The following is a 12,515-nucleotide window of genomic DNA, read 5'->3' as shown; positions in this document are numbered from 1 at the left end:
CTAATAGTCATCACCACCATTCAAGAGCCTTCTTTCTTCAAGAATCAAAATCCACAAAACTTGGACCCTAAAAGAAAATTTTCAATTATAAGTAAAAATATATTTTAAAGAAAAAAAATAATAATATAAACAAAAAAAATAATTAATGCTAAACTTACCGCTTCATCATCTTCAACATCATCAAAGAATGTACTATGTGAAATCTCATTTTTGATGCATCTAAAAAATTCAACAAGAAATCTGATTATAGAAATCTGGATGATTCAAAAAGAATTATATATGTATATTACTAATACTATCCATGTTTCAAAGAGATTATCTCCAATATACAGCTTTCACCAATTTTGTTTTTCTTTTTTGACCAAAGTTGAATTTTACCACGTTTCAATAAAAGGAATGTACATATATATATTTATGGATAAAAAATTGCATACTTGGTTGTTGTCATCAAAGAAAAAAAATAAAATATGTCATTTTATAAGCTCTTTGCTTTGGGTATAAAAGAAAAATAAATAATAAGAGTAATTTATAATAAACATACCTAGTTTCTCATCCCATAGCCAATCTTGAGTACATACTAATGCCTCCAACATACTCGGGTGAAGCCTATTACGACAAGGAGTCACATGTCTTCCACTAGTACTGAAAGCAGACTCAGAAGCTACTGTAGACACTGGGATAGCCAAAACATCTCTAGCAACTTGTTGTAATGTTGGATACTTAAGACCATTTGTCTTCCACCAAGCTAAAATATCAAACTCTTCACTCCTAGGCAAAACTGCTTCCTCCAAGTAGAACTCTAACTCAGACTTGAAAGTATCCACCTTAGAAGTACTACTAACGAACAAGTCATAACCAGCTAAAGGATCCACATATCCATCACTATCCCCTCCAACTCCAGAAGCATTGGATAAAGGATCAGGAAGATTTTCTTTTCCATCATTTGGTTTGTATTCTTTCACCAAATCATAGCACAACATTCTAATTCGTTCAACTTCATTTTGATATTCACCAACATAAATTTTAGAAAAATAATACTCAATCAATTTCATCTTAAACCTTGGATCCATAACAGTTGCTATGGCTAATATGCCATGAATGGAAGTCCAATACTGCTCAAATTTATCCATTATATTTGATGCCATTATCCTAATCTCATCGTATGAAGACTTAAGACACTCCTTAAGCAACAACCAAATATCACAAATCTTAGAGAAGAATAGATTAGTAGTAGGATATTTGGTCCCAGAAAACATCTCAGTGACATGGTAAAACAACTTCAGTTTCTCACACATAACTTTTGCCAAAAGCCAATCTCGCTCACTAGGTTCTTTTTTGTAATTTTTCTCAGTGTGTATTAAGCGACTGAACACATCTTTATAAACAATGGCACTAGTAAGCATCAAATAAGTAGAATTCCACCTAGTCTTACAATCAAGCACTAGCTTTTTATTGCTTGCACATGATAATCCTTTCTTAGCCTCTTCAAACTTTTCAACTCTTTTTGGAGTACCAGTCCAAAAAACTACACTCTCACGTATAGTTTCTATGGCACCTTGAATTGCTCCTAATCCTTGTTGGACAATCAAGTTCAAGATATGAGCAGAACATTTCATATGAACTAATTCACCTTTCATTAGTAAAGAAGCATTTCTCAATTTTTCTTTCATTTGATCCTTCATGGCAATATTCACAGTACAGTTATCTAAAGTATGAGTAGACAACTTACGTTCAAGAGACCATTCAACCAAACACTCCATCAACACTTTTGCTAATAACTTAGCAGTATGAGGGGCAGGCACATATATAAACCTGAATGCATATAATAAAAAGTAATTAATTAGCACACACTCATATTAAATATACACATAAAATACAAAATATTATACAAATTATCTTATTACCTGATAATTCGATTGTGCAAATTCCATGAATCATCAATATAATGTGCAATCACCACCATATACCCTCTCTTTTGATTATTTGATGTCCACATGTCAGTTGTGATTGCAACTCTACTACAATTGTCACTAATTGAGTTCTTTGTCTTGGTCTTCTCATTCTCATATATCTTCAATATATCCCTCCTAATAGTACTTCGAGATACATTCTTGAAAAATGGCTGTTGACAAAATCTCTAAATCCATGATGTTCAACCATATTGAGTGGATACTCATGCAAAATAATCATTTTAGCAAGTTTGTGTCTTGAACACTCTTGATCAAAGTTGTGAGCAGCTAGTGAAGTACTTCCATCCTTCTTCTTACTTGGATTTAAGATTGAATGTTTTATATCTCGATGCTTCCTAAGAGGACATATGTTAAAATGATCACGCAAATGTGTTGTTCCATTTTTGCTTGATCCTCCTAATATTTTTTGACAATAGTTGCAAACAGCTTTGTCAACTCCATTAATTTTTTGCTTCTTGAAATGATTCCAAACAAAGGAAGTCAGTTTTCTCTTTGTCTCAGTTTTCTCGCTATCAACATTTGATTGGGTTGCTGTCATTGATTCATCATTTTTTGGAGATGAAGGAATTGATGAATCAAGGTCAATAGGTCCTGTGACCTATGTTGATGGAGTGTCTTCATTTTGTCCATATGTTGATGGAGTGTCTTCTTTTGGACTTCCAATCTCAGTCATTTTTTCCTATAAAAATTCAAAGTATACACTTTTAAACATATAAAATTAATTACGAAAACTTAAAAAGATGTACATTTATATTCACATACACTATATTATTTGCATATACAGATAAACTAGAATACTCAAATAAAAAGTGTGTCAAGTGTGTCATATACGTCTATGTAATAATATATATTAGGTTTTGTATAAAAATATAATATACATATATATATATCAGGTTTTGCATATCAATTCATTATCTAGTTTATAATATATTTATTAAATAAATTATTTAATAGCAATATGCAATTTTCTAGGCTCATATAGTCATATGACAATCTTTCTAGAGTTACCCTCATCCACAAAAGTACAAAACCTATATGAGTATATATAAAAATTCATTTTTTTTGTTGATTATGTATAAAATTACGTGGTCAAAACTTCATGCACACATACATATAAGATGAATAGTAGTTACTTGCCAATAAATAAACAAATCCTTTTTCAAGTATATAATTTATTAATGTCTATATTGAGCATTGTATATTGACCGTAAAAGATAAAAAGCTCTGTTTTTATCATTAAATAATATACATAAACAGAGTACCTTATACAATAATAATACTAATAGTTTAATACTTACCATTCTAGTCAATGAATAATCTCCTTTGTCTACTCCTCCTTATTGATGCAGCCACGAGTTGTTAAGAAATATAGTGCTTCCTACTCTGTTTAAGACTCACGATCACGAGGACTCACAACTCACAAGTTATGAACAGGTTGTTGTTTTACAGAAAAAATATAATGTAGTTGGACTAAAGATTGGAGAGTGGACTAGATAGAAAGGCTAATATCAAATATATATGAAATAATTATTTAGGGTTAGTCTCTGAAGTGCACTCTTCAAAAAGACTTTTCATATTCATATAAAACAGTTAGCAATAGCATAATCGGTGGAGTGGCTGGAGTCCATCCATATTCTATAACAGCTAGAGTATTTAATATATAGGAAATAGTGTAATTTGAATTAATGCATTAATTGTTATAAAACCAGAAATTTAATGCATTAAATGATATATCAAAGAGGAAATTAGCTTAATTATAATTAATATTATATATATAGAAATAGAGTTATACCGTTATACATACTACATATAATTCCTAATACTATATATATATATACATAATCGGGGACGAAATGGGGTGGGGAGTACTATCCCCGACTCCGCCCCGTCCCCGAATCGGGTAAAGAATATTAGCCCCGTCCCCGCCCCGATCCCCGCCAAGCCGTGGAATCCCCGCCCCATTAGGGGCGGATCCCCGTCCCCGTGGAGCTTTTGTGCATCCCTACATGTAACAAGCTTTTACATACAACGACAACTATGAACTTACATGTTACAAACCTGTAACATGCTTTTACAGATGCGTAAACCAGTTACATAAAAATATTTTTGTAAACAATATTTATAAATATATAACCAAGTTTTACATATTTGTAACACAAGTTTTATATTTTTGTAGACAACATTTATAGAATAATGCCTTGCTAATTTTTTTAATTTTGTAACAATGGTTTACATAACTAATTTTATAACTAAAAAAATTATATTTGTGACTAATATTTTCAAAAAGTAAGTTGTAACCCTAAACAACATGATAGAGAAATGCTAAATAAGAACTTACATGTTACAAACATGTAACAAGCTTTTACAGACAACGACAACTATGAATTTACATGTTACAAACATGTAACAAGCTTTTACAGACAACGACAACTATGAATTTACATGTTACATAAAAACATTTTTGTAAACAATATTTATAAATATATAACCAAGTTTTACAGATTTGTAACACAAGTTTTATATTTTTGTAGACAACATTTATAGAATAATTCCTTGCTAATTTTTTTTAATTTTGTAACAATGGTTTACATAACTAATTTTATAACTAAAAAAATTATATTTGTGACTAATATTTTCAAAAAGTAAGTTGTAAATTTAGTTAACATATTTGTAACAAAAATATATAAAACTAAGTCTGTAACTAAAAGAATATTATAATTAGTATATACAAAAATGTTAAATTGCATTGAACAAGAAACATAAATATATATATTTAAATTGTAACAATTAATAAAGAAATAGATTATATTGATTAAATATATAATATTTTATGTAAGTATTATATTAATAAAGTATAATATTTATTTAATATTAATAATTATATTTTAAATATTTATAAGTAAAATAAATTTATTTGTAATTATTATTATTATTATCATACAAAAGTATCTATGAACTAATGATTGAAGAGAAAAAGACAAAAAAAAAAATTAAAGTATTGAGATTTTTTTAAAATATATAATATGAAAATTGTAATATTTGTATTATAGGAATTAATATAATTAAAATAGTTTAAAATATAAGATTAAAATTGTATTGATTTGATTAAAAATATTAAAGTGATTTGATATATAATATTTAAAAAAAAGTTGATTTGACAAAAAAAAAAAATATATTAGTTCAAAATTACATATTAATAGGATATAGATACGGTGGAAAAAAATATATGTATATATATATATATATATGTTAGTTCAAAATTATATATTAATAGGATATAGGTACCACACCCACTAACCACTTCTTGCACTGCCGAATGCCACAAATAAAAAAATACCATATATTTGAAATATGGAACGGTATAAATATAACATACCGTATATTTCAAATTTTTTTGCCACATGCGGTAATGTGTGTAATTTTCCCAATACAATATAATCAAATTGATGGACCAATAAATAAATAAAGGGGATTTTTCAAAAATATGGCTTTTATACCATCAATGTGCAAAAATATGGGAATTATACTTTTCTTAATTTGTATGGGAAAATTTATTAAAAACAAAATTAAAATATGGGAAACACAATTAGTAGCTAACTAAAATATGGAAATGTTACTTTTTTTTTATCATAGTTATATTTTCTTTGATTTTGAAAGTAATTTTATTTTTTTATTTTTTTCAATTTTTTTAATTATTTTTTCAGTTATTTTTTTTCTTCTTTTTTCCTTACTTATTTATTTATTTTTCTACCAATTTTTTTCTTTATCTTTTTTTTTTCTTTCCATTTTTCCATTCTTCCTCCTCTTCTTCTTCTTCTTTATTAATTTATCAAATTTTTTATTTCATTTGTAATGTTTTTTTTTTCATATTTTTTCAGTTTTTTTTTTTCATTTTTGTATTTATTATTTTCTTCTCCCATTTTTTTTCTTTTTTCACACATATGAGCTTTTTCTTTCTTTCTTTTTTTCTTCTTCCATTTTTTTTTTCATTTTTCAAACATATGAGCTTTTTCTTTCTTTCTTTTTTTCTTCTTCCATTTTTTTTTTCAATTTTTTCTTTCCATTTTCCCATTATTTTTCTTCTTCTTTTCATTTTTATTCATTCATCTATTTTTTCCTTCATCATTTCTTTTGTTTTGTTTTTTCATATTTTTTTTTAGTTTTCTTTCCTAAGTTTTTTTTCCTTCTTTTTTTTTTTTGTACTTATTTTTTTCTCATTCCATTTTCTTTTTTCCCTTTTTTTCACACATATTTTAACATTACATAATTATTTTACTATTTTTTATGTATTATCTTTTATTATTGTAATTTTTTTTATGGTTTTTTCCACTATATATAAAAATTCAAATCAATTTTTTCAGCATTTTCTTTTTACTGTAATCCTTATAGGAACACCAAAATTTGGAAAGAAAACTAATAAAAATATGCAAACATGAATGGATAACTAGTTACCCTGATGGGAACATTCAAATCTAGAAAAAAAAATTATATGAAGAAGAAGAGAGACAAGAAGGGGTGGATCTGATTTTTTTTTTCTATCTTCAAATTTGTGGAAACTGGTTACCTTCCCATTATTTGTATGTATATTTCTGGGGTAATTGCTTACATTCACGTTTTTTGTGTGTATATTTCTGTGGGTAACTGGTTACCTTCATGTTATGATGTGTGTATATATTTATGGGTTCTTTATGGTAACTAGTTACCTATGTTACTAAAATCATAGTTATTTATTCCTTTTTTCAAAGAAGTGTTCTTCCTCTTTTTCATTCAGATTTGATGTTTCTTTTCATATTTAATAAGAGTAACCCGTCACTCCTCTTATGGTAACTGGTTACCCCTCTTATGGCAGAAGGTTACTTCTCTCAGGGTAACTAGTTACTCTTCCTGGTACATGTTATTTAACCTAGCTTTAGGATTTTTTTTTACATAATTGTCAAAGATAAATCAAGTAACTGGTTACCTTACCCAGGATTTGAAAAAAGAAACATACAATATAAAAATAAGAAAAAAAATGTTTATAATAAATAAATAAAAAATAATAAATACAATTCATATCACAAAAAAATATATATAGATTTTTGCAAAACAACCAAAAAACAAATTAGTATAAAATTAGTTATATAAAAAGAATTCTAATTCAAATTTTGACTTAGGAGTCAAAGAATTCTAGTAATGGGGAAGTTTCATTCCAAGTAAATTAACAGTGCAAAAAAGATAAGTAAATATATTGTGATTGTTAAGAATGAGTAGTATATCAAATCATTTGTGTGGAGTGGAATTAAAGAAATTCGATAGAAATTACATAATGTGAAAGTCAAAGGGATTGTTTGCTTACCCCAAGTGTTTGGCTAATACAATCTTAGAGTAGGACCCAAGAATAGGAGTTAGCTAAGATATATATAATAGAGCCTGATTATCAACCTACCAAAAAACCCAAAAGGGTGGTCCCCATCGTTTATAATACTAAGACAAAATGTATATGCCCTCTTGCTATGTCTATATATGTGTATTTATTTGTTATGGTGCTTTAATTGTACCAATGTCCTTTAGTGCATTTCTTTTTCTTAATATGCTCAGTAACATTCAGTAAACTTTTTCTCTAAATTTTGTAGTTTTGCATTATTGATGAGGCTCTTGAGAAAAATGACCAATATTTTGTCAGAACTAATAAAAATCTCATGGACAGGAAAGGAAAATCATTATGAGAACTGGTTGATTTTAGATGGCAGGAGGAAGTTTTCAAGATATTTTTTAAAATGATTTTAAAATACCAATGACAGTTCTTGCTTCATGCTTATTTAGTTGGTTTGATGACACCTAAAATAATATAAAAAGTAATATAAAAAAGTTAAAATAAAATAATATAAAAATATAAAAACTACCCTTAATAATAACTGGAAATGTAAGTTTTTTTCCATGAAAAATGTATTATAGAAAAGTTAAAAAAAATTAAATAAAATGACATTACAAAACTATCATTCTACTTGAATAAAAAAAGTTCAATGGTAATAAAGATATGGCATAATTAGAAATTTTAACAAAAATATGGAAAAAAAAAAGCCATAAAAATGATAAAAAAGTATAAAAAGCCATAAAAAAATTATGCTGAAAAAAAAGCCATATTTTTTAAAACTTCAATAAAAAGTCCATATAAAATGTAATTTCCACATAAATAAATATAAGAAAAAAGCCCAGTCAGCAAGCTTAGGGCAACACTAGAATCACAGACTTTGACAGAAGGCGTTTGTGCGAAGCTCTCCGCCAAAAGGATGACCGGCGACACCGCCTTTTCGCCGAACGACCCGTCGCTATCATCCAACGCTGATCTCCATATCACCGTGAGTCTCTAATCTACTCCACTTTCAATTTTTATATTAAATCATGTTTGGTTTCTTAGAAAATTTCAAGGATTTTTTTTTTTTCGTTTGGTCTTTCAAACTCAAGTTTTTATTGTTGAATTTGAGGAAACAATGTTAGGGAATCGTTAAAGTGCAGCACTAAATTGATTAAGCTTTAATTTCGGCTATGACGGTGTAAGAAGGTAATTGGCGTTTTCCTTGTTCTAATTGGTAGTCACTGACAATTGGTTGAACCTAATTAATAATAATGCGCAATCTTGGGATGCTCTAAAGAATTTCTTGTATTTCTAATTAATGCTCATTCCTCCTTGTTTTCTGCAAAAGTTTAAGATTTTGTGATCATGTTATAATTAAGCTGTATTAGCTTAAAATAACCTTCATGGTAGGATTATGGGTCCTGTGTGGGTACAAATTCAAATATGCATACATTCTTACCGTCTAGGTGCTAGTTTCCCTTGGAACATGGTTTATATTGATTGTTTTTTTTTTTAGATTGATGAAGGTTCTCAGAATAGTGAGAATCTGCTTGAGGAGGAAGGAAATGATTGTGAGCAGTTGTTTGAGATTGATGGTGATGACCATGAGAATGGAATGGATGGTAAAAGCGACCATTATTTTGACATTGAAAGCAATGGCCATGAAGATGATGGAGATGATACAAATGAACACTTGTTTGACATTGAAGGCAATGGCCATGAAAATGATGTAGATGAACAACTATTTGACATTGAAGGCAACGGACATGATGACAACAAGGATGATGCTAGCATAGTTGATGACGGAAGTGGGACATCTCAAAGGAAGGTCTATCCCCCACCTGTTGTAGGGATGGAGTTTGAATCTTATGATGATGCTTACAACTTTTATAACTGCTATGCTAAGGAGATTGGATTTGCTATTCGGGTTAAGTCATCATGGACCAAACGGAACAGTAAAGAGAAGCGGGGTGCAGTACTCTGTTGCAACTGTGAGGGTTTCAAAACAGTTAAAGAAGCTAACAGTCGTAGGAAAGAAACAAGAACAGGCTGTCTAGCTATGATAAGATTGAGATTAGTGGAATCTAACAGATGGAGGGTGGATGAAGTTAAGCTTGAGCACAACCATTTGTTTGATCCTGAAAGAGCTCAAAACTCCAAGTCACATAAGAGGATGGACGCTGGGGCAAAAAGGAAGGTGGAGCCAACACTTGATGTTGAAGTACGAACTATCAAGTTATATCGTGCACCTGCCATTGACACAGTTAGCTATGGTAGCTCAAACTCCAACAAAGGAGAAATTAACAGCCAAAATGATCGGTCTAGTTCCTTGAACTTGAAGCTTAAAAATGGAGATGTACTACTCATTCAGAATTTTTTTTGTCGGGCTCAACTAGTTGATCCAAATTTTTTTTATGTTATGGATTTCAATGACGAAGGGCTTTTAAGGAATGTATTTTGGATTGATTCCAGGTCTAGGGGTGCCTATGGTCACTTTAATGATGTAGTTTTATTTGACACAACATGCTTGTCATATAACTATGAAATTCCACTTATTGCATTTGTTGGTGTAAATCACCATGGGCAGAACATTCTGCTGGGTTGTGGTTTGCTTGCAGATGAGACATTGGACACATACATATGGTTATTTAGAGCTTGGCTTACATGCTTGTCTGGCCGCCCTCCTCAGACTATCATCACAAATCAGTGCAAGGCCATGCAAAATGCAATTGCAGAGGTGTTTCCTAGGGCTCACCATCGTTTATGTTTGGCAAATGTAGCGCAAAGTATTCTTGAAAGCTTGGGAGCATTGCAAGAGTACGAGGCATTTCAGATTCATTTTATTAGGACTGTGTACGACTCTCTGAAAGTAGAGGAATTTGAAATGGCTTGGGAAGATATGATCCAGCGCTTCGGACTCAGGGATCAGGAGTGGCTTCGGATTCTCTATGATGATCGAGAACGATGGGCTCCAGTTTACTCAAAGGACATCTTTTTTGCTGGATTGTCCTATTTCCAGAAGGATGAGTCCGGGAGCTCAATTTTTGATGGTTATGTGCATGAGAAAACTTCTTTGAAGGACTTTTTTGATGTGTATGATTTATTCTTGGAAAAGAAACGTCAGAAAGAAGCACTTGATGATTTTGAGTCAAGAGATTTGAGCCCCATATTGAAAACGAGGTGCTATTATGAGTTGCAGCTTTCGCAATTCTATACAAAAGAGGTATTCAGAAAGTTCCAAGATGAGGTTGTGATGATGTCTTCTTGTTATAACATAACCCAAGTTCACACAAATGGATCAATTGCGACATACATGGTCAAAGATAGCGAGGGGAAAGAACTTATGAGGGATGTCCGGAACTTTGAAGTAGTGTATGACAAAACAGGCGCAGAAGTTCGCTGCATTTGCAGCTGTTTCAATTTCAAAGGCTATTTATGTCGACATGCCTTATGCATACTCAATTATAATGGCGTAGAAGAAATCCCATTTCAGTATATGTTATCTCGATGGAGGAAGGAATTTAAGCGCTTGTATGTACCAGATCTTGGCTCCAATAATGTTGATATCACAAACCCAGTTCAGTGGTTTGATCATTTGTACAGACGAGCAATGCAAGCTGTTGAGGAAGGGGTGGTTTCTCAAGATCACTATATGGTTGCTTGGCAAGCATTTAAGGAGTCTTTGAATAAGGTTCGTCTTGTAGCAGACAAACATGTATAGTAATTAATAATTTTGTACAATTCTTTGTAGCTAGCAATTTTTTTTTTTTTGCCTCTTTCTCTTTCAATCCCTTCATCATAGATAGCTGCCTTTGGACGCGGTTCTCTCTTGGAACAGAGATATTTAATTAAATCTACTTGCTTGGTGGAAACCTTTGAGCTTTTAAGTAAATCCAGCAAACACGTTGAACCAATTCTAGTGCCTTGGTATACCAGGTCTGTATTTAACATGATTCTTTATTTCTTTCTATTGAAATTGCCCATTTTCTGCTTTGAATGGTTCTAACTAACTCATGCTTTGAATGGTTTGCTGCATTCGATTGCTAACTATCTGTTCTACATCTTCAAGCTCGAATTCGGTCTTTCATGTCTGTCTTAACTGCTGAACAAGATTATGGCTGGTATGGAGTTTGCATAGATACAGTTTCTTCCATTGATGGTCATACAAATAATGCAAGTGGGGTTTAAAAAGTTGATAATCTGGTTTTGAAGTCTGGAAAGGTATGGAAAGGATCTTAGTCTTGGGTTTGCACTACATAAAGTAACATTATCACAAACACCACTATTGGCTTACCCCTCTTAACCATGACTCTCTCTCTCTTTCTCTCTCTTGTAATGAAATTGAATGCAATACCTTAAACTTAGATATATTAAAATATATTAGAGATAAAATTACATGAATGAGTTGTTAGAGGAAAAAAAATCCCAAGTAAATAAATATTAGTAAGTGTAATATTTGTCGAAATTTCATGTTTTTTTACAAGGACAGTTTCTTTGGAGTAAATGTTTTCTTTATTTATTATATTTCGTTTTTCTGTCAAACAGGATAAATACTATATAAAATTCCTTCTCCTTGAGCCTTGAGAAAAAATATTGTCGTTTTTTATTAAATACAAAGACGTGTTGTTTTTTTCAAGGACTTATAACTCAAAATATGAACACATAATGACTTTCTAAACAAATTAAAGGTTTACCTTAAAAAATATGAAGAAATATAGAAGGTTTTATTTTATTTGTTATTTATCCTAATACAAATTGAACCTTTATTACATTAATAATGAAATTACGAGTTAACGACATTGAATAACAAAAAAATCAAACTGAAAGTTTGGCATAATAAATCAATAAAAAATGTTAATATAAGGTGTATTAATATTTAAAAAATAATAATAAGGTGTATTAGTTCATGAAAAATGTTAGTTCATCAAACAATACAATTGATAATAAAATCTTGACTGAGCATTGTTTTAATGTGTGCAATAAAACCTCTATTTCAAGCTTTTTTTTTTAAAAAAAAAGGAGAAAAAAACCCCTCTATTTCAAGCCTATTTATTATGTTGCTTTTTTTTACATTTAATTTTCTAATATTTGTTTTGTTTTTGGTTGCTTTCCTAATGTTGACCACGATTTTGGCCAACGACGAGTAGACGTCAAAACTACAATGAACATTCAAGAGAAAAATACGACACAGATAATTTTATAGTGGTTCA

The 12,515-nt window shown here is 30.1% G+C and overlaps 2 protein-coding genes across 2 annotated transcripts; one reads left to right on the top strand and one right to left on the bottom strand.

Annotated features, from left to right (window-relative positions):
- On the bottom strand, positions 1-2,508 carry LOC133795151 (zinc finger BED domain-containing protein RICESLEEPER 2-like). The gene is made up of 5 exons (XM_062232599.1): positions 2,395-2,508; positions 1,905-2,122; positions 542-1,812; positions 159-219; positions 1-67 (listed from the first exon to the last, which is right to left on the bottom strand). Exons 1-5 carry the CDS (start codon positions 2,506-2,508, stop codon positions 1-3), a joined length of 1,731 nt encoding a protein of 576 aa, XP_062088583.1.
- Positions 2,509-8,150: 5,642 nt separating this feature from the next.
- On the top strand, positions 8,151-11,297 carry LOC133796417 (protein FAR1-RELATED SEQUENCE 8-like). Its single transcript, XM_062233915.1, has 2 exons — positions 8,151-8,308; positions 8,822-11,297. Exons 1-2 carry the CDS (start codon positions 8,240-8,242, stop codon positions 11,024-11,026), a joined length of 2,274 nt encoding a protein of 757 aa, XP_062089899.1. The 5' UTR covers positions 8,151-8,239; the 3' UTR covers positions 11,027-11,297.
- The last annotated feature ends 1,218 nt before the right edge of the window (positions 11,298-12,515 follow it).

The sequence above is a fragment of the Humulus lupulus genome, chromosome 8 (genome assembly GCF_963169125.1).
Source record: "Humulus lupulus chromosome 8, drHumLupu1.1, whole genome shotgun sequence".
NCBI lineage: Eukaryota > Viridiplantae > Streptophyta > Magnoliopsida > Rosales > Cannabaceae > Humulus > Humulus lupulus.
The sequence above is the reverse complement of the archived record's forward strand: the minus strand, read 5'-3'. Positions and strand labels throughout refer to the sequence as shown.

Bases quoted from the DNA above. Each gene is read 5' to 3' on its own strand.
- LOC133795151 (XM_062232599.1), bottom strand. From the start codon at position 2,508: ATGACAGCAACCCAATCAAATGTTGATAGCGAGAAAACTGAGACAAAG. The intron at 2,123-2,394 runs GTTTGCAACTAT...TTTTGTCAACAG, and splicing joins TTAATGGAGTTGACAAAGCT to CCATTTTTCAAGAATGTATC. The intron at 1,813-1,904 runs GTAATAAGATAA...ATATGCATTCAG, and splicing joins TTGCACAATCGAATTATCAG to GTTTATATATGTGCCTGCCC.
- LOC133796417 (XM_062233915.1), top strand. From the start codon at position 8,240: ATGACCGGCGACACCGCCTTTTCGCCGAACGACCCGTCGCTATCATCC. The intron at 8,309-8,821 runs GTGAGTCTCTAA...TTTTTTTTTTAG, and splicing joins ACGCTGATCTCCATATCACC to ATTGATGAAGGTTCTCAGAA.